The sequence below is a fragment of the Paramisgurnus dabryanus genome, chromosome 4 (assembly GCF_030506205.2).
Source record: "Paramisgurnus dabryanus chromosome 4, PD_genome_1.1, whole genome shotgun sequence".
Classification (NCBI taxonomy): domain Eukaryota; kingdom Metazoa; phylum Chordata; class Actinopteri; order Cypriniformes; family Cobitidae; genus Paramisgurnus; species Paramisgurnus dabryanus.
Window position 1 is genome coordinate 24,157,541 of NC_133340.1, and position 27,046 is coordinate 24,184,586.

The window sequence follows — 27,046 nt, forward strand, 5'->3', positions numbered from 1 at the left end:
AAACTCTCTCAAAGTAACGTTCTGTTCAGAGTAATGTTACAAAACTCTCTCAAAGTAACGTTCTGTTCAGAGTAATGTTTAAAAACTCTCTCAAAGTAACGTTCTGTTCAGAGTAATGTTTCAAAACTCTCTCAAAGTAACGTTCTGTTCAGAGTAATGTTACAAAACTCTCTCTAAGTAATGTTCTGTTCAGAGTAATGTTTCAAAACTCTCAAAGTAACGTTCTGTTCAAAGTAATGTTACGTCAAAGTAACGTTCTGTTCAGAGTAATGTTTCAAAACTCTCTCAAAGTAACGTTCTGTTCAGAGTAATGTTACAAAACTCTCTCAAAGTAACGTTCTGTTCAGAGTAGTTACATCAAAGTAACGTTCTGTTCAGAGTAATGTTTCAAAACTCTCTCAAAGTAACGTTCTGTTCAGAGTAATGTTACAAAACTCTCTCAAAGTAACGTTCTGTTCAAAGTAATGTTTCAAAACTCTCTCAAAGTAACGTTCTGTTCAGAGTAATGTTACAAAACTCTCTCAAAGTAACGTTCTGTTCAGAGTAATGTTTAAAAACTCTCTCAAAGTAACGTTCTGTTCAGAGTAATGTTTCAAAACTCTCTCAAAGTAACGTTCTGTTCAGAGTAATGTTTCAAAACTCTCTCAAAGTAACGTTCTGTTCAGAGTAATGTTTCAAAACTCTATCAAAGTAACGTTCTGTTCAGAGTAATGTTACAAAACTCTCTCAAAGTAACGTTCTGTTCAGAGTAATGTTACAAAATTCTCTCAAAGTAACGTTCTGTCCAGAGAAATGTTTCAAAACTCTCAAAGTAACGTTCTGTTCAGAGAAATGTTTCAAAACTCTCTCAAAGTAACGTTCTGTTCAGAGTAATGTTACAAAACTCTCTCAAAGTAACGTTCTGTTCAGAGTAATGTTTCAAAACTCTCTCAAAGTAACGTTCTGTTCAGAGTAATGTTACAGAACTCTCTCAAAGTAACGTTCTGTTCAGAGTAATGTTACAAAACTCTCTCAAAGTAACGTTCTGTTCAGAGTAATGTTACAAAACTCTCTCAAAGTAACGTTCTGTTCAGAGTAATGTTTCAAAACTCTCTCAAAGTAACGTTCTGTTCAGAGTAATGTTACAGAACTCTCTCAAAGTAACGTTCTGTTCAGAGTAATGTTACAGAACTCTCTCAAAGTAACGTTCTGTTCAGAGTAATGTTTCAAAACTCTCTCAAAGTAATGTTCTGTTCAGAGTAGTGTTTAAGAAGGGTAATGTATTGTTATGTTCAGAGCTATCAGTGAAAACTAAAAAAGTAGCAGAAAAAAGGTTTAAACTAATTGTCTCTCTGTGGGTATTTAATTAAATGCAAGTGTCACTTATTTGTACGTGTGTGTGTGTGTTGTTTCAGTGCCAGAAATTAAGCAAATCAATTAAATGCTCAAAAGATGACAAACAAAATCAGTACCGAACTTAATTTGCACAATCATTTTACAAACTTGAAAACAGTGACATGTCATATACTTCAAAACTGGGCTTACCAATTCAAGATTTCTGAAATAAATTCTGAGATCCATTAACTTTGCATAATGTATTTATATTGAATTTGGTAGATTACTTGAAACAAGTTCACTATTAGCCTGCTAAGTAAAGTCACACCCACATCGTAAACTAAGTCAACCTTAAACGACCTACTTGCGCTCACACACAGTCTGCTCACACACAGAACACCTTCAGGCACAGAAATAAGCTCTGCATACACATCAAACCCTGCAGACGCACCTGTGTGATAGAGTACGTCAAACGTCTATGTGTGTCAAGGAAAAAACTAAGGTGGAAAAATGACAGAAGAAGATTAAGGGTGCTGCAGATAAAAACAGTTAATCTAAATCTTTGCTTAGAGACAAACACACACATAGACACGCACAGCATGTGAGCACATGACTTATCATTCTTTTGTATTTGCACGTCAGTGTCATTGTATGTGTTTTTAAAAATTTTCACTTGCCTGCAGTCAAAGGATCCACAGTGGGAACTAATGTTTGCTCAACTATATAATTGAGGACATACTGTACCATAGACTTCTATTGTTTTTAAATAACACCAATTTTAAAAACTGCAAACTAACTGCATCCCTGCCCCTGAAAAAAAATATTTATAGAAATGTAAGTGCTTTTTATTTTTCCAATTAATAAGTTTCCTGATAGCCTTAAAATTCTTAGTCAATTTAACCTAAAAATATAACTTTTAAGTTTAATAAATTAAAAAAAAGTATGAATTGAATGCAACTTATTTATTTAAGTTGAACCAACAAATCTGTTTACACAGTGTATTGTCATATTTAATGTCACTCTATGACTAGGCAGAAATATCTTAATGCACAAAAGTGAAGCAAGTTTATACAATGACAGACTTTTAATGCAGTTGTGCTTAAATCGTGTCTAGCAATGGCTATGGTATACATAATTCCACTGTATTCTCTCTTGCACACAAAATGAGCAAGATTCACAGATTTGTATAAGTTTGGCAAATCGTTTGAGAGGTAAATGAGAATGTTTGTTTTGAAGCCGATAAAGCGGATATTCAAATTTGTTTGCAGTTACAGAAAAACCAAACCAAATCCTTGAACTGTGCCATGCAAAATCGCTATCTCTGTTTGCACAATGTGTGTGTGTAAATATTTCAAATGCTGCGAGATTGATTGCAAAACGGGAACGATGGCAAAACCGAAATAAAAAATCCAGTAAAATGTTCCCAAACTCTGATGAAATCCAGAAGGCTCGTGTGAATGTGCGTAAGGTGGCACTGGTTTGGCTCCGAAACTGAACGTAGCCCACAGATGGATATTTAGTTCATAGCTGGGGGGTTTAATGTGACAGAAAGATTGCAAATCATATGTGTCTGAATATTCATGTGTGACGAATGGTGCGGTTGGAAATAGAGTAATGTACAGTCGTTTATTATGGACGCTCTCTCTCTCTCTCTCTCTCACATGTAGGAGGCAGCTCTGGGCAACTGGCCATGCTACATAAATATGCACAACGCCTAAATCCTTCCTCTCTATATTTATAAATGTATATATCTCTCACTCTTTGCGTCTAATGCGGGACATAACATATTACCCGCATATTATCGGAAAAACATGAGCTTTATCCCAACACCTGAACACTTCCATGTGAACTAACACAATCTTGAAAGGTGTCCAGGTAATGTATGGTGGGATGTTTAGTTGCCATGGCACCAGCCTAAATCAGAGCCAATCACACCACTGGTAACAGGCTGTGGAGGCAGAGCATGTGTTTGTGTGGGACTGCTGTCATATTGGCGGAGAAATTTGTTCAAATACAGTCTATTACAGACTTCATGATGAATTTTTATCTAAATCAACTAAATAATAATTTGATTTGAATATTAGGGGGAAAAAGACTAAATAGTTGTAAAAATAGTGTTACGTAAACTTAAGTTTTAAGCCTCGGTTCCTACTAAATTGATCCACTTAACATAAAAAGAAGACAAAACTGACTACGCAAATACAAGCAAAAAAGAAAATGAAAAGCAATTCAGTAGAAAATATTACAATGATGTCAATGCTGTTCGTTACATTTTAAATCAATGCAAATTTTCATCTTACATTTTTTAAGTATGAACACCTAACTGTAGGTTCACACCAGAAACGAGTTTAACGATTTGCGCGAGTAGATTACATACAAAGTCAATGCAAAGACACAATCAGACGCGTCCTCGCATGGGGCGATGCGAATGACGCGATTTGGGTGCCGCGTTTGCCGCGAAAAACACGCGCTTTTCGCCTCAAACGCGTCTTCGCCCAAGTTGAAAATGATGCTACGTACACACCAAACGCGGGGCATTGCGTTACTCGCTCAAGATTACTCGCGGGATTTAACTTCGTGTCATGCGAATTTTTTCGCTCGAGTTTAATATTTTCAACTTGGGTGAAGACACATTTCAGGCGTAAAGCGCATGTTTTTGCGGCAAACACGCGGCCCATATCGCGTCATTTGCATTGCTCCACGGGAGAACGCGTCTGATCGCGTCTTTGCATTGACTTTTTATGTAATCTGTCATTCGTAAGGTAAATCTATAGGTAGTGCTATCATAACATTTCAATAGTTAACATAATAATTATGGCAATTCTATCTGGTGATGTTAGTTGTGCAGAAAATACGCACTTTACCTTTAACACACGCATTTACACCAAAGCATCTTTGTCTGGGCTCTGCATCAACCAGTACCCCATACACCTCCATTTACCATGACAACCGGAAACCTGAAGACCACAGAGGGCCAACAGGTGCCAAAACAAGGCCTACATAGACTCAAACATTCACAAAGATTTCAACACATACATAAGCACCCTCAAATGTATGCCTGAAAATGTATTAATGCAAATACACACTAATTGTTCTGCGTGAACACATACGGGGCTAAAAATAACGCATTCAAAACACTTGCGCGCACGAACAAAACCCTTCTGTATGTCGACGCATATGAATAAGGCCCAGAGGGATCTAATGCAAACAGACACGCACAAAAACACACTTTATATATGCCTATTAACATACTAATCATGCGCTATCCCACCATCACTTCATCCGGTAACATACAGGGGCCCTCTGTTTCAGCGCAAACACACACAGACTATTTCTCGCACTGGCTCTTTCTCCTGTTTATCCTGTTATCTCTGTACACAAATGACAGACTCTAGTCTGCTCCGACTGAGGGGGTACGGGGGCTGCCTTTCATTGTTTTAAGAGCGGGAAGATGCTCCTGTCTGATGAATGGGGCTTTCTGAGAGCCATGAAGCTTCACACACTCATTTACAGCCCTATTTATTACACTCGCATTATGAAACACACAGCTTTTTCTCGATTTTCCCATCCCCCTTTGCGGTTTTTCTCCGGTTTCATCCCTCGTTCTCCGTGTTCTTTCCCACTGACAGAGACGAGCTTCCCGGATCTGTGTCCAAACTGCTTTCCAGGCCTATTCCCTTACATGCAAATGCATGCCAGAATCGATTCTCTGTGTGTGCTTGTTTTGCTTTTACAAATTTTACAAAGTATAGGACTTTCTTTTCACGGTGTACGTAACATCAAGAAACTTTGCATTTCTAACAGTTCGGCTTTCAATGTGGAAAACCGGCTACCACTAGTCGGTACCAGAGCAGCAGTTTAGAGAAATTAAAGTCTAAAGCCTGGATTATAGTCGTTTTTTTAAGTGTATGCAAAGGTACGTGCACCTTCGAATGCACAAGTAAGCTATAGTTTATTAAACTCGTACATGTACAAAGACGTTCAAACTCATGCACATTGCGAAAAAATGCAATGTATCTCTTGGGCTACATACTACATTCTTCTGCCGGTAATTCAGCCTTAAAGAGGACATATCAAGAAAATCTGACTTTTTCCATGTTTAAGTGCTATGATTGGGTCCCCAGTGCTTCTTTTAGCCTAGAAAATGTAAAAAAGATCAACCCAGTAACTTAGTTTTGATAAACCATTTTCTGCAAGCATGTGAAAAAATCATTGAGATTTGGCTCCCCTTGTGATGTCAGAAGGGGATAATACCGCCCCTTAACACGGAACTGCCATTTATTGCAGAGATCAACTCACTTGCATTTTAAAGGACACACCCAAAACGACACATTTTTGCTCACGCCTACAAAGTGGCAAATTTTACATGCTATAATAAATTATATATATAGTATTTTGACATATGTACTCTGGGGGACACCAAAGATTTATTTGACATCTTTAAAAAAACTGAGCTTTGGAAAATAGTTTGTATTAGTTATTTTGTTAAATTAATGAAAAGCGTTACAAAACCAGATTTTTTCAGTTCTGTTGCAATTCTTGAAGATCTGCATACTTCTGCTGGTGTGGACGAGTGCAATACTAAAATACTTAATTTCACCAAATTGCATGAGCACCGTCAGTCGTGTATGAATGTTTTCAGTACTTCATGTTAGGCCTGGGCGGTAAATCAAATTTTGGTAATATATACGGGGCGAGACTATACCGTCCATATCGCTATGGTCTAATATGAACCTCCTTTGAAACAGAAACTCTGCCAGAAATGTGCACTGAGGTCAGACGTAAGCTTTCCGACCAGCTTGCATGTCCTGCAGCTGTACATTTTTTAAACTGAGAAAAAAAACATCTTTGTATTTGATTTTCATCATACACTGTTGGAATAAAAGTGATTTTGACATCTCGCGTGAGGTTTTGATTTGCATGCAAACCTGAGATATTTTTCATATATCGCCATTCATCATGAAATTACCAAGAAATATTGCTCAGATAAATATATCTGAATGCGTCACAGTTATACTAACAGGTTGTAGTTAAATTACAGAGTTTTATTGTAATAAATAGCACTTTAATAAACGAATAATTATAAGATTTTTAGTTTTTGCTTTAAGCATACAGAATGAATTTATAAGGATGCGATTTACTCAATAAAACTAAAAGAATTGAAATCTTTTAATGAGCCAAAATCATTTACACACTGTAAAAAATGCAGTAAGAAGTTAAAACAACTTGTTTAATTAAAGTCAATTCAACCTATTATTTTAAGTTTTGACTTGTGATAAGTTAAAACATTTCAACTTGTTTTTATAAGCTAAACTAGCATAAGAATATTTGTTGACTTAATATAATTTTTTACAGTGCAGAACATTAATTCAATTTCCTTTCTTTTCTGAAGTTGAGACATGAGATTAAAAAAAGGCACTCAATACAATGACAACAAATGTGTCCGATGTCACAAAGTGAATGCACTCAAATATCTGTAATACAAAAATCATATTAAAAATAATTGACTTGACGGCTGAGCTGTAAATAAGGGGACATATCAAGACGACGGGGGTGACGTTGGGGTCGAGTCCCCCGAGAAAGACAAAAAGAACGGGTGAAAAGGGAAGCAGACGAAGAGAAAGAAAGGATCAGAGGGAGAAAGGTTGGCAACGATGAGCTTCTGGCACCTTCTACATAGAGCTCGCCGTACAGGGTGCCAAAAAATGGCAGACGAGGCTGCCCTCGTTCCCTCGCTGATCCTCCTTCTCCCTCTCTCTTGCCCTTTGGCTATCTTGATGATCTCTTTCTCCTCTTTCTGAGGAGGTTTTATCTAATGAGCTCCATGAGAATTCAATCAAACAGCACTAATGCAGAACTTTACTCGTATAGATATGAGTTATGGTCTTAGTTTTCGGTGTTACTCGCCGCATTTACGTGTGTGTGTTGCGAGTAGGCCTGCGGTGTTACTGAGCTCTGCATTGTGTTCTCGTACCCGTAACCGGAGTCGTTGTGAGTGGGCCATGTTACGGTCTCACTGCCTCTCCAGACGAGCACAAACACTCGGATTAGGAAGTTGGGCCTGGGCAATACGGTCTAACTTAAAATATATATTTTTTTAAATCAGAGTATACGTCCATATTTATACATTTAGTCATTAAAATCTCAAAACATACTTTGTTGTTGCAAAGTAAAAATAATAGAAATAGGCAGAAATATATTTGGTATTTTTTTATTTATATCTATCAATATAATGATATTTAGTTGCATATAAACACAAAAACTTCTATTTACATTTTTAAATAATTTTATTAATGGGGTTAATAATTTAATTGTTTTATTTTCTATCTTATTGTTAAAATATGATATTATAATTAATTTTTAGGAAAATAAATGACCTCAACAATTTCAATGCCACTGTGGTACAAATTTCCGTATAATGACGGATACTTAATGTCATCTATTTAATGTTACTTAATTTTATTTATTGTGAATAGATAGTGAATGTTAGACATATCAGAGACAGACATTTCACACTTGGAGAAAGAAAGACAGAAAAAAAAACTGTTGTTCACTTGTAATGGCTTTACGCTCATGACAAATTCCTGGATTTGTATTCTGTCTTTATATTTATTTGTGTCACATAAAGTTTAAACGCAGGTGCTCCCTCAGCAGGCCTGATATCGGTTTGTTTAACATGTTTCAGTTTTACAATCCTTCCTTTGTGCTCTTAAAAAGCCCCATTAAAGCCTGCGGTCAGTCGAGAGCTGAGAAAGTAAAAACCTGACACTCCGGTTAAAGCCACAGAGTAACTCGCAGATGTACCAGTTACACTTTGACAAATTACATTAAAATAAATCCAACTTAATGACTTAATGATCACACGAGCTTGAAAAAAACCTAATAAACGTCCAAAAGCATGAATCATGTGGTCCTTAATGTAGGAAAACTGTCAGATTATGGATGAAAACTGATGTGATGAGATTCTCTAAAAATAAACATTCAGCCATCTGACATTTGACCCCAAGAGGTGGATTTTCCGTCCGTCACGTTGTCGGTGGGAGCCAGGATGAATAAGAGCGGGAATGACGAAGACAAAAAATGAAAAGGAAGACACTTGCAAGCCGAAGGAGTGATGAGGGAAAGAAAGACGCGTTATGTACACTGGCTCACAGTGAATGATGGCTGCTGAAATAATCTCTTTAACAGCTATTCCAAATATATCAATTCCAAACAAAACAATCCATGCGGCATTGAGAGAGAGAGCGTTAGTTTTAGTTTAATTAAATACAATCATTATTTTAATAATAATAAATACGAAATAATTTAAGAAAAAAGATGCAGTGAAATTCACTTATTTTGGCAATAAAAATATTTCTGATAATTCAACAGCATTTTCTATTTCTATTTGTGACATGGCGTAAAGGTCCCAAACGTTGATTATAAAGCACATTTTAACACCAGTTAAATAGTAAACATTAAATTTCCTGTGTGGAGTGTTAGAGACGGTTACTTTTATTACCAATTCTCATAATAATGATATATGAACGGCAGTGAAAGTGCTAACAATACTAACATGACTCGGCTCTGGATATAAATTAATATTCTCCTTAGCCAACACCATTTTTCTCTCCATTGCGACGACTTTCTCCATAAACACCACCGCTAATGGAAATTCATTTTATACTCGAATGCATCTGGCTAAGTACTTATTTCTTGTATAAACTATACTTTCACTTCACACTGTTAAAGGACTGAAAAATACGACCAGTAATTATGGCAAATAATTATATGGAGTACATGAGATTTTTGAGACAAATTCTTAAAACATGACAGTAGATTTTTAAAGATTAAATAATATATTTTGAGGGTTAAACATTAGAGTCGGTCGATCTGCAATACCTCCACTACTACCACTGCCATACGCCCAGCAAGTTCTTTAAAAGTGAACATCTAAACAAAGTTAAATGGATATCATCCAAAAAAAAATTACACACCAAACATATATAAATTTAACATAAAAGGATATTTAGTTAAAAGTTTGTTACCAAGCAAATCTGGGGCACCATTGACTTTCTATAGCAGGAAGAAATAATACTATGGAAGTCAGTGGTGCCCTGGAACTGTTCGGTTACAAAAAAATTTCAAAATATAATTTTATTAACACTGGTGTGTAAAAGATGACAAAAGTTTCATTTTTGGGTGAAATGTCCCTTTAATGTAAACTGCTTTAGATCAATGCAACACTTGCTATAAAACGAAAGCAAAATCTAGGATGTCATGTCAAGTCTGTAATTTGGGTTAATGAATTAATCTAAAGAAAGAGTTTTAAAGCGAAGGTTAGATGTGTGTTTTTAAAAAGGCAAGAAAGAGAGTTGACAATGGGAGCCGAGTGTGTGCCCCGAGCTCACAAACACACACACACACAGACACGCACAAACATATCTTCCCGCACCAAAGGCGTTGCAATTGTGCCAACTAGAGCAATTACTGTAGCGACTCCCGTAGATGTCAGCCTTTCTCTTCTCTCTTGCCTTCTTAAAGACACAAAAGAGGTTGAGGAATACTCAATCTGAGAGCGTGAAAATGAAGGCCACCTTTAATGATGATAAACAAAGAGTTTATACTGCGAGTAAACAATCCCAAGGACAAAATAGACACAATACAAACAAATAAATCAAATAAACAGCTGTACCACAGTACATAAAACAAAGGCGGCACAGGGGCTCTTTTAATCTGGAACACACATTATATAAAAAAAAAAAACTCTTGGGCTACTTCAAACATAAGTCTACAAATAAGATTAATCTGCCGTTTGTTTGTAATCCAAGATAGAAATAAAAAAATACAAAATAAAATGCCCCTAACGAGGGCAGTGCATCGGGATTATGTACGTCTGGGGTTGAGAAAGGCCCCCCGAGCTCTGGCACAGGATGCCACGGGCACCAGGATTCTGTGCGGCTGCCCTGCAGGGTGCCAGCCTCCGCCGAGGCTATTTGGAGTGTGATAAAAGCAGCAGTGCACACTGGAATTAGCCTGATAAGATAAGACCGCAGCACAGCAGCAAACATTCTGAACGGGCAGCGCGACGGCCAACCCCGCTGGGCATGGAGTGGACCAATGTGCACACCGGCCAAGAGAGTTGAAAGACTTTTTACAAGTTGGATCAGAGCAGGCAAAAATTAAATGTTTAGCAGTAGTAATATATTATTTTGATAAATACTTTTAATTGTTTCGCATATTGATTCCAAGATGGTGCTTATTTGCTGCACTTTAAATATTAAAAAGAGAAAAAAATGAATGAATGCAAAATAAATTTGAGTTGCTGTCCTACGTTTTTGGCCTATGGTTTGTGCGTCACAGAGCGTGTTAAAAGTGTCAGTGTTTGGCAGTAATCGTACAAGACTGTACAAGTAACTTATCCCAGAGTATACACACAGACGTCAAATAGATAGTAGTATACTAACAAAGAAAACAGGGTGACTTGGGTTCATCGTTCCAGAATCCATTCTTAAAACCTACTACACTTTTACTTGATGCACTTGATGCCTTTTACGAGTTTTCGACCAATGAATTTTTAGGACTTCACCCGGACATTCATAAGAGTTTGTGTTTTAATGTTGAAGCATTTTGTCCATGGACTTTCTTTTATACATCAAGGATTTGCTTAAAAACATATATTTTCATTTATTCTTGTCACATTTATTATTAACGCAAAATGCATTTATAAAATAATCCCATGTCCATGTAGTTTCTTAATCAATTGGTCACAAAAGTTCTAATAGTTTTTAAAAAAGTCACATTTTTTGAAGATGAAGTAAAGCATGTCAAAATTGTATAGAGATGGCTAGGAAGATTTATATTTAAATACTAGGTACTATTTCTTTTAATTATTTGATTTAAACAGTTATATTCAGTGAACCAATGTTCAATCGAGGATTTCACCTAAAAATGTCCAAAATACATTCCCAGGCATAAAAGCCACACATTTTTCTAGGTTTAGATGACTTTGGGAACCCTGTTTCGAGTGTTATTTATCCCCTGGCCACAGAACACAGACGCTCAAAGCTCATGTTTATATTTGCACTGGATGTGATCATGATTATGGGGTGTTTCCTTACCCTGAATTCTGACCTCTCTAAAATAAACAAGCACAAGTATCAGTAACCGAGCTCCTGTGTGTGACAGAGAAAAAGAAAGCGTATCCCACTAACCTGGCATATGGATGAAGTAGGCCAGGTACAGGTCCAGCTCTTTGACGGACACTCCGATGTGGTGCGGCTGCACGCACAGGGTGTGGTTGGAGCACTGCGGGGATTTGATCAGTCTCTCTCCATCCGTGCTCTCCAGCGGGCTTCCCTTGAACAGGATCACCATCACCAGGTCCAGTCGCCAGACCTTGTCCGCCTGCCGCAGGCAGTCGATCCGGCGGATCTTGCCCTTCTGGTCGGGGTTGGACAGCACGCAGCACGGCGGCTTCTTCCCCGTGATGGTGAGCACGAAGTCTTCGCGGAACTCCGGCCGGATGTCTTTGCGCAGCTTGGCCAGCAGCCGCGACGCCCACTTCTGCTTGATCTCGGGCTTCTCGCCCAGGAGTTCGTCTTTGACGGCGCGCTCCTCGTCCTTGGACATGCGCTTCTCGTGCTTTTTGAAGTACTTGCGCTTACGGGCCTGCAGGTTGAACCAGGTGTAGGAAAACGCCCGGACGTGCGGGAGTAGAGCCTCGATGAAGGGATGGAATTCATCCTGGAGAGATGGAGAGAGGCAGGTGGTAGGGAAAGGAAGCAGAGGGGAAGAGAGGAGGGAAGGGGACAAGACATTAGGATCTCGGAGCATGAGTTAACCGAGAATGCTTGCCTCGGCAATGCTCGGAAACTGAAGGTGCATGTGTGCGGAGATCACAAATGCGCACACACACGATACACTCATTACAAGCATCACATATATATGAGTACTGAACAAATCCTGTAAAATTTATTTTAAAGTAACACTGATTATTTTTGACTAAATATACAAAAAAAAAAAATTTAAACCCATTTTAAACTCTACATTTCTGACCTTTAGTTATACTCTTAAAAGGTTTTCTATCAAACCACACACAGTTCAAAACAGACAATGATGTTTTTGAGGGACAGACGCAAAAGAGTGCATAACAGCTGCTCATTGCCGCCTGTGCCAAACCGCACAATCAACCCCTGCTACCGCGCGACCAGATCCAAACTACATCGCAACACCAAAGTAACACAACACAAACAAATACACAAGACGACATGCAGCAAAATGCACAATAGCAAAATAAATATCAATAGTTACCATTTTGTTTTTTCATCATAAACCGTGCTGGATTCAAAACAAAAAGTGAAGCGTCTTCTTGCACTCAGCTAGACACTACATGCCCTGATTGTTACTATACAATGAACTTCTTTGTTTGTTTTTTGCAAAAAAAAATTTAAATAAAGATTTTACAAAGGAAAAATGTTCAAAAAAATTGAGTAAAAAGAAGAGACGAGAAAAGAAATATTTAATAAACAAAGCAGTGAGATGAAAATGAAGTTTGCAAAAAGGGGATTTTGCCAATGAAAATACAAACACAATAACAACAACAAAAAAAGAAATTTACATGTAAAAACACAAAGGCGAAAAGTGAAACTGCTCGTAATCGAAAAGTATTGTACTCACTGTTACAGAAAAAACACAATTAAATATACAAATAGCGCAACAAAGAGAAAAAAAATGTTTGGCAAAGCAGTAAGTGGTGTTTGTTCAGATATGCGTGCTCTGCATTCGACTCACAGACAGCGAGAGATAGACAGAGAATGAGAGACAGACAGAGAAAAAGAGAGAGAGAGAGACAGTGGGGGGGGGTATAGAGAGAAGTGAATGAAGAGCAAAAAAAAAGAGGACCGAATCAATCTTGGAAGAGCGCGTACGACCGCTGGCAAACCCGATAGAAGCTTCTTTTTTTCCCCTTTTTCTCTCCAACTCTATCTCTCTCTTCCTCTCCAAGCTCTTTTCCTATCCATTGCCTCAGAGTGTGCCAGCGCAAAGCTGAGCCCACCTATTTGGCACCGAGTGCCCGATCGCTCAGCCAATACGCACGCTTGAAGGGCTGAATGGGAGGGAGGTAGGAAAATGGGGAGGGTGAAATAGACAGAGGGGGGGGGGTGGATGCATTGAGGGGGAGACAGTGTAGGGTTCGCTCAGTGAGTTGGCTCCGTACTTTGCCAAATTAACAAGTTCCTATCTTGTGCAACTGCAAAGTCCAGAGCACATTTATTTTACATGCATCGGCAATGGTGCCTGTATTTCATCCCGACCCCCTTTTACCTCTCCTCAAGAACCAAACTCAAATGCACGCGGACCCTTTTAGCATTTTCACCAAAACACTTGCCACCACCATGCAAGCACGCACGAAGTGTCCCCGCATGCCCCGTCCCCTCCCTCCACCGAGTGCTGTGTGAACATTCGGGCCAAAACTCCCAGCAGACGCTACAAACCAGCAGCTGCCTTTAGATTCAGGACACAAACAAAGAGCGAGAGAAAATAATCTTTTGCAACATTCTCTCTATAAGTATCTTTAATAACGATTATAAAATATGTGACCCTGGACCACAAAACCGGTCATCATATGGGGTTAAATAAGTTGAATAAGTAAGCTTTCCATTGATGCAAGGTTTGTTAGGATAGGGCAATATTTGGCAACTATTTGAAATCTGGAATCTGGAAATATTGAGAAAATCGCTACAAAAGTTGTCCAACTCAAGTCCTTAGCACTGCATTCACTCACAAAAATAAATGTTTTGATATATTTACGGTAGAAAATTTACAAAATATTATGATCTGCACTTAATGATTTATAGCATACAAGAAAAATCGATCATTTTGACCCATGCAATGTATTGTTGGCTATTGCAAACGTACCTGCACCTTGAGTTTTGTGGTCCAGGGTCACATATAGATGTATTTTGACCAAAACCATCTGACACACACAATAACAATATTAACCCAAAGCTGGACTTTTGGGGGAATAAATGTCCTTATAATGCGCAGTACTGCATTGATGCTCTTTTCCCAATACAAAAACATCATAGGGCTTAACAATGCGATTTTTCTCTCCTGTCAGGCTAGGTACGAGTCTCTATTAAGATTTGTAATTGCATTGGCAATCACTGGCCCCGCCCCAAAAAAATATATTTCATTTGTAACAGTGCATTGTTAAAACTCAGTATGAACTCAACTACACTTAAAAATTGAAAAACTTGCAGAATAAAGCAACCGATTTGTGTCCAAGATTTTTACAAGCCATTCTTGCTCTTTATTCAACCCTCATAAAAGTTTGCCAGCTAGATATCTTTACTTTAATATATTTAAATAATCAGATTTCAACAATAATGTTTAATGCATCAAGAAAAACAAAAAGGCACACAAATTAAAAATTGTACAGACGTCAACAAGCCAAAAACTCTCTAGACTAGCCCCAGGACATCAGGCAATCCTTACTGTTGAGGCTTGCATAACAAACACAAATATGTTATACAATGCACAAATAATGATTTGAATTCTGTCAAGCCCCTGTTTCAACGATCCATTACGATCGGTAGACACAGTCAAGAAAATTGGACAGATTCACATCAAAAGATTTAATCTCGTCTAATCCCTACAATGAATTTACGCAGCATATGCTACTCTCTCAGGGCACCTTATGCGGCACCTAAGCATGCCCACCCAGGACCCGGGCGAAGTAGCCTTATTTTCACAGCACGTTTCAGACATGCCGCCGTTGCAGTTGCCAGTAATCTATGTAAACCCAGCATTTACTAACAAAACAATAACACACCCGGGTGTCAGGTTTGTGTGATGTTTTGTTTGTGAATGCTCTATCGGTGTGCAATTTCCTTTTGCATAATTCCAGTCCGAATTAAATGAAAGTTGTTTAAAGCTTTACATCGCATCAGTCGACTGTGAACTGAATCCATCTGCCTGGTTTCTTGGTGTTTTGTTTTGCCTATATTTTGTAGGCAAAATCTCAATCATTCTGTATGTTGTTACAGTATTTGATTTGGTTTGTCAGACTGCACGGATTTCACGTCTGGTGCACTTATTTCCATAGGAGAATTTCCATGTCTGCAGACATAAGAGTTAGAAACTGTTTGCATTAAATGTCTTAAGATCCTGAGGGAGGAAAGGCCGCAGTAACAAAGAAATGACATAATAAGGCAGATTTATTACAAAATGAACTGTGCATTGTTGTTGTTATGAGTTTAAATGTAAGACATAAACAGCATAAAAATGGCTTGTGCTCAATTTCCCTCACAGCCTGCTGCCTTTATACCTTGATGCATGTGTGTTTATGTCCCTATTCAAACTCGTAACTCCGCAGCCTATCTTATCTCTTTATAACATTCTCCTTTCTAAACAGTGACCTTTGATTTATACAAGAAAAGGGAACAAGAGAGCAAAAGGAAAATAAAAGTTTGAAAAAGAAAGTGAGATTTTCTACAAAAGAAAGTCTTGCTCGGCTGCCTGGTGCTTTTATTTTTTCAGTGTCTTTACAGCAGGGTCTACCTCTTCCAAGCAGAGACTGTAAAATAAACTTAGTAACACACACACGCCATTTCCAAAAATCTGTGCTGAAATTGCACATGCAGTAGCTATAACACAACCCACAGCACACACAACCCAGCAAAATACATGACATTTAATCTTAACTTGTTCAAAATATTTAACTGACTAAAAATTATTATTATTATTTTGTCTGCAGGGGTTATCAAATGGTTAACATCCTTCATTACTATGTAATTTTTCAATTTTTTTTACAAGTAGTAACTCTAGATTCGGCCAACCATCCCTGACTATAGAAGGAAACAGGCTAAATTATATTAAGATTAAAAAGTATACAATTTGAGGAGATGATTGAAATACGAACTGAGGTTTAGTGCGAAATAACAAAACATACAGTGGCTTATAAACAGGACTTTGTAAAAATAACAATACTTATATCATCAGTCTCCTTAAAAAAGGGCATATTTATTATTTATTTTGTATTTAAATACTTTTTTGAATTGTGAATCGTTAACGCTTCTTTTTTTTTAATCGAGCTCGCGGGAAGCTCGAGCTCTGTCACTCTGCCTCGAGACAGAAAAAAGGCTGGAGACGGAGTCTGGCGCGCGAGGGCTTCAAGGTCTGACATGAGGCTCTGTTATTTAGGAAAAATATTTTCCCGAAAATATTAAGCAACTATTATGAGCACGAAGAAAACGGAGCAAAGGAAAAACAGTAAGTAACTACTAGAAGGCCAAAATATTTTTTTACTTCAACAAACAAGTACAAAAAGTCACTTGCCTTTTAAATTAAGATGTACTGATTTCTTCTTCTTTTTTGCTTTGACGGACATGAATGAAAAAACGAAATCGAATACACTGATACAGAAAATACAAGATATTTCAGAGAACTGTAAATAGTTTAGAAAAAAATGTTAACTAAAAAAATAAACAGCAAAATAAAAATACATTATTGGATTTATCACATACACTTATATAAGAATATTATGCAGTGGTCGCATTAAAATCGAAAATTAAGATAATTTCATTTAATGACAAATTTATTCAGCATTTACTTACATTTTTAGTAAGCTTAAATTTTCTGCTACAAATTAGTTTTAAATGAATGTAAAATACTTTTCTCAGGCTTTATGTTGTACTTTTTTATTTTTTTAGAAATTATCCCGCAATTTAATCCATGGTAAAAAAAACATTCCGCCTGTAAACAGGAGATTTCAAATCCGATCTAATTTAATAGGTTAATTCTTTTAAAAATCAAAATGGTTCAATCATATTTACCCATTTTAAATTGACATCTAACCGTCATATTTTATATTTTTAAAACAAAATACTAATATTTGCAGTCGTACTGATCATAAATATCTGACCTCACATTTCATTGCAGAAGAGGGCAAAAGTGTTAAAGGGTTAAAATGTATCTCTCACTCTCTCATAAAATATCTCTCAATATTTATTTCTCACTCAACCCGGTAAGTTAAACAGTAGAAAAATTATGCTTTTCATTGAAAATCGAAAAAGTCATGTCTTTATTATGCCAGCTCATAAAACGCACACAAAAAACAGAGGTTCTTAAAAGTGGTAAGATATTTGACTAAAAGGTGTAACTCATGATCAAATATATGAAAACATTTTAATATGTGCCATGCCAAGCAGAGACTAAACCCGTCCACTTATAGCATAGAGGCTTTTTAAGAAAAGCGTTTGTGCTTTGGGCGCAATTACTTCACTTTTATAAACTGACACGTTTCCAACACGTGTGGAAATCTGGGAATAATTAAATTGAGTTCAGTGCACAGCAAAACTGACGATGGCCCAAGCAAACAAGTTCACTGCAATTTAAGCACACTACTGTTCACATTACATACATGTCAACCGAGTAGGCTAATTAAAATAAAACACACTTATTTTACTTAATATCAAATGGATGAATTGGTTTCAAATAATTTAAGACAAGTATTGACAAAGTTCTGATGTAACTAGGCCATGTATTTGTAAATCTATAACCTGTAGCCATAATGTAAAATGTCTAAATGTATAACCTGACTTAATAAACCATAACCCATTTGTTCATCTATTCATCATGTCAATCATGCGCGTTCACAACATTAATTGTGTAATACTCTGATGTCTAATTAGAGGCGCGTGCTAAAGAGAGTTGTGAAAGTTGAGGCATTTGCGATTTGAATAGGCCTAATACTGTTTAAGTCCGCGTCTTGCTTACTTTGGGAACACGGGTTGGTAGCTCAGACAAGTTGGTCGGCCGGTCTCTCTCTCTCTCTCTCCCTCTCTCGGGCGGCCGGTGAGATCAGTCAGCTGACTGATGAAGTGTAAAGTGGAAAAAATGCGGAGACGAGCACGGCGTGACACTACCGCGCATACACCGCTCCGACTGCCCGACGACCTAAATAAATAAATATCCCTGTTGTGTGTCATCAAAGCGATGTGTGTGCCTGTTTTTCTCACAGGAGAAAACTTATTCACAAGGCCTCCCTTTGGGGACGTTTTAAAATAAATAAAAAATACACAAAAGTTAACCATGCCTTTTAAAAAGTCCCCATGAAATCAACACTGAGATTTTAGTATAAATATGTAAGCCTTAAGAATATTTGGAAAGTAATCTGAATTTGGAATATATAAGCATTCAACATTTACAGTCTTACACTTCCGCTAATATAGATCAGCGATTTCTATTACGTCATTCTGCACTTTAACAGCTGTCCCAATTCAAAGGCTGAATTTGAATGCGTCATGGCAGCGCTACTGTATGTCAGTAGCATTTAGAAGGCTATTCGAAATGTGTCCTTTTCCTGGTCCTCAAAGGACAAAACCAATAGATCCTTCGCAGCCTTGCCTATCCCAAGATGCACTGGGCTTTCATAGTCACTGTATATTTTTAAATAAAGTATTTTGCAGACAAACGGCTCTCAGTGGTTTACTATTATATATAACGTTTTAACATTAACATTAGGCCTACTGCTGCATAACGGCTACATTTTTATTTTGTATTTGTTGAGTAGTGTAATTTACAGCAAGACAGTAAGAAAAAGAGTCTGCAGTGTCCTGATGTCTGCTGCCACATTAGGCTTTCTTCGAAATCCACATCCACAAAAAATAGCTGTAATTATGCAGCTGGTTGCCAGTAACTTACTGTAGAAGATAAAGACTGAAAAAGTTTCATGTTTATTTAACTTTAAACAAACTGTTGCCAGTAAATAACATAAATGTAAAATTTACAGTAAGTTACCGGCAACCAGCTGCCAGTAATACTGTAGTTTCTACTGAATTTTTTTACAGTGCATCAAATTTAGCCACTGAATTGGGACACAGCTAGCTTCTAAGTAAATATCAAGCTGTGAGATACACAAAACGTTAAATTTTAAAAAGAGGAGCCACTCAATATGTCCCGCCCTAACTTCCTGTTTCAGTGGAAATTACGTCAAGACATCAACTTTCAAGGTCTCCAGGTCTTTAACGTATTTTCATAATTGTTTGAAACATAAATGATCTTTGCCTGCCAGTCTTTTTGTGCATTTGGGTTTGCTGACATTGTATTGGCTAATGTTTTTGGGAGTGTTTTTTTTTGTAGAATGTTCGCAAAGCGAAGTAAGCTAATTTTTTACTTGCATTTCGCGCTCGATGAGTATTAATTTTGGATGCTGCATTAAAGACACAGCCTAGTTTTAATTTTAAAGATGCTTGTAAAGAGCTATTAGTAGAGTTTGAATAATTTCCATAAACATGATCGACACCAATAGTTGCCGTTTCAACAAAGTTGAGCAGAGTTCAACTTTATGCAAAATAAACAGCGTCGCAATGTGATGACAAGTGGAAGCGCAGACTGATACAGTTGGATACAGCATTCAAGCAGAAAGGCCTGCTAGCGACCAACAGCACACAAACCCGACGACCCCCAGCGATTCATTTGTTGTCGGCGTGAATGGGGCTTAAAGCTGAAATCCTAGAATTGTCAGCGGTGCTCGGTCACGAAGCAGCCGAGTTACAGCATATACATCCATCACAAACTGTAAATAACTACGGTGTAATTACGGTTGATATTTCAGCAGCCTGTGCCAAGTGCCAGGTTTAAACTAGAGATGTTCAGAGCTCTCCAACACCCTCTCTCTCCCTCTTGCTTTTATTCTCATTCTTTTCTTTTTCCTCCGCCACTTTGCGAGGCAGGCTGCCAACCCTTCTCCCAAACTGGGCATCGTGCCCTACCCTTTATGCAAATGAGGCACCCACCACCCTCCTGTCTTTCTGCTTTCTTTCGGCCATTCTATCTCTATTTCTATCTTTCTTCTCAACTCAGTCTCTCTATTCCTGCCACAGACACCACAGACATGCACTGGTTATGTCGTCTGTTTGTTTTGGACTCCTTACATGTCTGTCAGTCATTTTAATTTTCTAACTTTTCTATTCTCTGCGTCATGCACTTGTGAAATGCATCTATGGTACAATGCAGATATGAATCCTATTTCCTCACTGACCTGTTGTGCATCAGTCATTTTTAAATAGATTACCATTATACCACACACACACCCTGCTTAAGCATTTCATCTTTATTAACACACAGCTACAGGGCAAAATTTTGTCATATGTTTGTGTTAAGGGTGTTTACAGTAACTGTGAAAAAACCAAACTGAAGTTGGACACAAAACAGAGGTTACACAATTCGATCAGCCGTACAGTATAATTAAGCAAGTGTTGTATATAGAGGCTGACACATTTTTCACCTGATCACTAATGCTGCATGGCATGTCATTAACACGAGGTAAACTTTCAATGACGTCTAGTTAAACTAGTAAAAGACAATTGTGTTACGTCAAAAAAAAAAAACACACAGTCTGCGACTGGATATATTACATTTTGTGAATGTGAATGTCCCTGGCTGTATGACACACTCACAAATGGGTACAAAGGCCATGAGCAGACCCATTATTAAAAAATATAGAGAGTTAATATTGAGGTATGTAAAAGTATTTGGCGATCTCACGAGAATTCATACATATTTTACGAATTGGCTAAGTCTTTCGAATTTGTACAAAGTGAATCGTACAAAAACATACGATTATCATAAAAACAACAACAAAACATCACAGATAACCCCGAAGTCACAGGGCAAAAGCAAACCATACAAAAATGTACGAAAGTGGTTGTACGAATTAGCCACTTCGTAAAATTAGTACGAATTACCATGAGATACGAAGGCCATGAAGAGACCCATTATTAAAAAAATATGGAAGCATGTAAGAGTATTTGCCGATTTGTGGGTTTGGTCAGCCTGGTCTCATGAGAATTCATACGTATTATACGAATTGGCTAAGTTGTACAAATTTGTAAAAAGTGAACTTACAAAAACATATGATTATCATAAAAACAACAGCAAAACATAAGCGCTTACCCCAAGTTCACGGGACAAAAGCAAATCGTACAAAAATGTACGAAAGTGGTTGTACGAATTAGTCACTTCGTAAAATTTGTACAAATTGTCATGCGATAAAAGAGCCATGAGGAGACCCATTATTAAAAAAAATATGGAAGCATGTAAAAATTTTTGTCGATTTGAGGGTTTGGTCAGCCTGATCTCACGAGAATTCATACGTATTTTACAACTTAGCTAATTCGTGCGAATTTGTACGAAGTGAATCATACAAAAACATATGATTATCATAAAAAACAACAACAAAACATCACTGCTAACCTCAACTTTACGGGACAAAAGCAAATTGTACAAAAATGTACGAAAGTGGTTGAACGAATTAGCCACTTCGTTAACTAGAATTCGTACGATTTGCCATATGATAGCGTTGGGATTGGTTTCATGATTTATTTATGAATGGTCTATGTTGGATAAGTTAACTATGATCTATTTTTTATATTTAGAACTTTAATATTATATCTTGCCGTTACTACTTTAAATGGCTCATATGAAAATACAAATATTTAGTTACAGCATAAGCGATATTTATAATACTTACATACAATAAACAAAAAAAGTGTTTTTTATTGAGAAGGCCAATTTATTAATGACACAACGGATATCAATTTCAAAATTATTACTTGACCTCACTCAAAAAATTGAGAAAACTTTTGCGTTAAATTTTTTCCATACATATATGTTTGTCTTCTGTTGTGTACTTGAGGATATGTAACAATGTGAAAATTGCTTATTTACTTTTTTTACGCAACCGGTACCCTCAAAGTTAACTAATAATTTTTATAGTGTAGCTTATCGAAACATAATAGTTTCTACAGTACATCTTCTAGCTGAAAATACGCAAATACCGATAGCATTACATCACGTCATCAACTTATCACATGTCGCAAATGATTTCTGTATGTTTTCCCACTCAACTCTCTCTCTCTCTCATTCTCTCTCTCTCGCTCTATGTTGGCATTTGTCTCATCTGTCAGTGGTTTTCTCTCATTATGTGCTGTCCAGCATTACTGCTGTCATTTCAGGACAGGTGCAGTGGTAATGAGTGGGTAACACTGCATGCGCTGAGGGCTTTCCCATTATAGTAAGCTTAATCCAGAGGGAGGGAATGTGTGTGCATCTGTGTTTACGAGCGATACGATGGTCAAGACCGGAGCGTGAGAAAGACAGACGAAGGACCATAGGGTTTTTTTTTTTAGGTTTATGGCAATTCTTAGGTGTATTTTTGCTGCCTGGTAGGTACAGGAAAAGTAAATCATGTAATATTACCGCACCTCTCCTTTTTCTCTACATGACAACCGCAATTGTCATTATCGTCATTACCACCATCATCATTATCCATTAGAACAAAGCTTGCTAGACCTTGGCAACCAGACAGCTGGAAAAAATCTGAAACAGCTGGACTAAAGCTCTTTACAGCACACTGAAGACCGAGCCAGAGAAAGCACTCTCCTCGCACATCCAGATATCACCACCTCATCTGTACGACGATCTCAGTCTGGAACCTAAAGGAACCCTAAGGGAACCCAGATAGACAGATGCATAAGAAAGACACTACTAAGCTTCATCATACTCGCATACGCAATTAAAAAAACGGTAACTGCTGATTTGTTTCAGCACTTTCGAAGCCACTGCCCCGGCCTCCATCTTGTCTCTGGAACCTGAGTTTCTCTCCAGAGCGCAGAAAGATATAAATCCTGTATGCACGTTAAACCGACCTCCTTTGGCTGCACTACACTGCCCTGCATGTTTGCTCAGGTCTCACAGACCTGACACCTGTGGGCAGGTGCGCCAAAAAATCCCACCAAATGGATTCGGGAATACTGGCTCTTCGGTTTTATACTGCCTGAAGGTATAACAGCTTTATTTATACAGCAAATGTATGATACTTTATGCCTGCACAAGTTTTAAAGATGGTTTGCAGTAAACATGAAGTTTGCATAAGAGTTTGAAAAGGGTTATAAAGGGAAAGTAGGGATGCATAACGATTAATCGCAACTAATCGTTTGCAGAATAAAAGTTGTTGTTTACATCATATATATGTGTGTGTGTGTGTATAATAAATATGTAAATATAAATGCACACACATGCATGTATAATTTTAAGAAAAAAATATTTATATATTAAGTATTTATATATATATATATATATCATATAATATTTATATTTATATATATAAAATAATATTTATTTTATATAAATATAAAAATTGAAATACACATGTAAATATTTCTTATAAATATAAATGCAATGTTGTGTGCGTATTATATATACACATAATTAGTATGCACACACACATATGATGTAAACAACAACTTTTATTCTGCAAACGATTAGTTGCAATTAATCGTTTTGCAGCCCTAAGGCTTTAAGACATAGAGAGAGAGAGAGAAAGAGAGAGAGAGAGAGAGAGAGAGAGAGAGAGAGAGAGAGAGAGAGCGAGAGAGAGCGAGAGAGAGAGAGAGAGAGAGAGAGCGAGAGAGAGAGAGAGAGAGAGAGAGAGAGAGAGAGAGAGAGATAGAGAGAGAGAGAGCGAGAGAGATTATACTGTACTGTAGGTCTCTCTGAACCCAAGAAAAATGCCGGCTTGGTGAGACAGACTTGACATCGGTTAACCAAAACACAATCCGTCTATAATAAACAAAGGCACAGTAACCCAAAAATGAAAATACTGTCATAAATGACTCACTCCCATGTTGTTTCAACCCCACATGACTTTTATGAAACAGAAATGTTCGGCATATAAAAAGAAACAAAAAAGATAAAAGAGGTTCATGGGACCTTAGGCAGCAAAGCCTTACCATATCATTGTGTGACAAACAGATCAAAACTTCAGCGGTTATTTGTTGCAAATTTAAACCAGGTTAAAACAAGCAAATAACAAACCTATTCACACAGGTAAAACAATCACTGATCCTAGAACAGCTCTGTGGTTTTTACTAAGTATTTTAGTAACAAAAGATAGACATTCAAAGGCTGTGGAGGACTACAAGAACATGGAGCTTGAAAACAGACAAAAACAGGAAGGAGTTAAGGGCCTGCTAGAGAGCTCAATGCACAATTTGTCTAGAAGAAGAACAGTGAAGTTCTTCGCCACAGTACCCCAGGGCCCGATCCAATTTCTTCCGTTGGGCCCGTTGTGGGATTTTACCCAGTACATTCAAGGTACTTTGAGTTCTTAGCACTGGAAATGAATGACTACACAACGACTTCTTTAAATACTGGCGGGGTGTGGCAATGGATGCATGCCAGTAGACAAAATCAGGAGTAAAAATTACACGGTCGCCCCGTCCCAGCCCGTAACAGACCGTACAAAACACACAAGTCTGTGTTTCCTGGCTCGCTGAGATAAGATGAACAAAATACCTCAACCCTGCAAGGTGCATTTTAGGAGCACGAGACCTCGATCAAACCGATAATATCTGGCAACCGTACAACTTTGATCCTATTCAAACGCAGAGAAGACCACTGAGGGCAGGCAAGCACAATGCACAGAGATCTCCGGACAAAACTTGGCAACCCCGGGAGCCTCTTAAGTGGAATAATATGGTTAACATTCCTTCGCATCCCCTTAAGAAATCCAATATGTGCATATCAATGCTGGTACCCGAGGCCTTACCTTTTAGATACAATGAAGAAAAACAGTTGGTGGAGTTAGGGTTGGGAATCGAGAAGCTGTTCTTATACAGAGACACTGGTACTTATTTTCATAACGTTTGGTCGTTAACGGTTCTGAAACGACCACATTTAACCAACAATGCTTATAAATAAAAAATACTAAATTGTTTATTATCTTACGTTTTTATAAATTGTGAGCTTGCAGCGCAAAACCAATACATGAAATAATTACAGGACAATAATCATAAGACATAAAAAACTTGGTTAAATGGCTCAAATTGCTAAAAGCAATATTTGAAATGTAAGCTATATAAGTATTTAAAGTCTGTGTAAAGTTTGGCAAACCACAGAAAAAAATTTTTATTAACCACCCAGCCAAATTAGAATTATAAAAAAATGCCAAGTAAATAAAATAAGCTATCAATTCTTGCAAAAACAGGCAAGTTTCTCTGCTCTCAAATGATGGGGGCATGTCCGCTCTCAGCACGGAAACCACGCCCACTTGCGGTAAAGCTGCCGTCTCAAAGTAATATTCTACGTTCATAAAAAAATTCAGATAATTTACCCACATGTCATCCAAGATGTCTTTTTTCTTTAGTAAAAAGAAATTACGTTTTTTTGTGGAAAACATTCCTTTCGACTTTCCTTACGTGATTACGTAATAGGTAAGGTCGCGCTGGCGCATCACATGGCTAGTGCAAGACAATTTAAAAAGTACTTTCGTTTTAGCCCTGGCTAACCGTGGGTTCACACCAGCCGCGTTTGAGGCATCAAATTCGCGTCTACCGCGTATAGTTTGCCGCTTGAACATTTTGAGTTTACTCGCTTCATTCACGCGTAAAAGCCGCGCGTGAAATTATAGTCATCAAGACATTCATGTGGAAATTTGCGTCATGGGAGGGACTTCTGCAACTCCGCTTGCTTCCTGTAATCACATCATTACTAGACCAAGCTCCTGATTGGATAACGTGGCGTGTTTTTTTGCCAAAGTTCACATTCTTCAACTCGCGTGTTTGCCGCGGCAACGCTCAATTTGCTCAATTCGCGCCATTTGCACAAGGTAGACACCTCATTCGCGTCACGAGACTTTACATTGACTTAACATTGAAATCACTCGCGCTTGACGCCTCTACCGCGGCTGGTCTGAACGCAGCATAAGTAACCTTTACACAGAAATGTGGAAAAACTAGTCACATAGTTCACAGTCTTTGTATCGTGTTTCAGCAATACATTTATAACATGTTTAGAAACAATTCTCTGAAATGACTATACACAGATTATGCATGAAGACATTTGAGAAGTTAACATGGAAGCAATTATTAATCATATAATTACAAAGAGGTACTTTGACTACAATGTAGAAAAGGAAAGTGCTCTTAAAAAAAAACTTACTGTTTTGATAAATGAGGTGATTAAAACATGAGGCCAGTTTAACACATTGCTGTAATTATCGGTAAAACCATCTGAAAAGTATCAAAGTAACACTACTATTCATCGTGCATTTTCTAAATGTGGCCCCTAAGCTGTGTAACCTGAAGCTTGTGTGTGTGTATGTATGGGACGGAAGGAGTAATAAGTGCTTAAAATGGAGGCGATGGACAAACAAGTTTCCACAATAATAAAATGACGTTTTATCATAAGGGCAAGCTAGCATGCTAATGCTAACCTGGTGTTGCAGGATGTTTACTTTTTGACCTGGGTTACAAATTAACTTTTTTGAACACATCAACATTCTGTGATCTCTTCCATTACGCCGCAGCTGTAATGAGCTCATGACATCATCGCCAACACAGCGGCCAATTGGACGCAGAAATATAAAGCGTACGTAAAGCACCGCGCCTTGACAGTTGACTCTGTACTTAACGATAAGCGCCGTCAGATGTTGCCAAATATCGAGCTCATTTATTAATTCATTGAGAGTTTAACAGCAGACAGAATGTTAACCCGAACATGACCCAATTCCTCAGACTGAGGCCGATTTTAATGCCAGGACCACGATTACATCCCTGCCAAAACACTGAGCGAGCTTTAAATACCGCCCTTCTCTCTTTCCTGCGGTGGGCGGCACGGGTGAAAGGCTGGTATAACTCAGAGCAAAGACTGTGCTGTGCCTTAAGGTTGGACGCTGAATTTTACC

The 27,046-nt window shown here is 37.7% G+C and overlaps 2 protein-coding genes across 12 annotated transcripts in view; one reads left to right on the top strand and one right to left on the bottom strand.

The window, feature by feature from the left end:
• Positions 1-27,046, bottom strand: part of nfixa (nuclear factor I/Xa) — a 115,314-nt gene that overhangs the window by 62,952 nt on the left and 25,316 nt on the right. For 10 of the 11 annotated variants that reach the window (XM_065295289.2, XM_065295293.2, XM_065295284.2 and 7 more), the window contains one exon: positions 11,508-12,039. In XM_065295289.2, coding sequence (XP_065151361.1) covers positions 11,508-12,039 — 532 coding nt within the window. Of the gene's footprint in view, positions 1-11,507; positions 12,040-12,606; positions 13,331-27,046 lie in introns of those variants that run through there. The other variant, XM_065295287.2, reaches the window with a different exon arrangement.
• Positions 7,251-27,046, top strand: part of snrpb2 (small nuclear ribonucleoprotein polypeptide B2) — a 145,214-nt gene continuing 125,418 nt past the window's right edge. The window contains exon 1 of the mRNA XM_073814345.1: positions 7,251-7,260. The gene's annotated coding sequence lies outside the window, so the exon portion shown is untranslated. The remainder of the gene's footprint in view (positions 7,261-27,046) is intronic.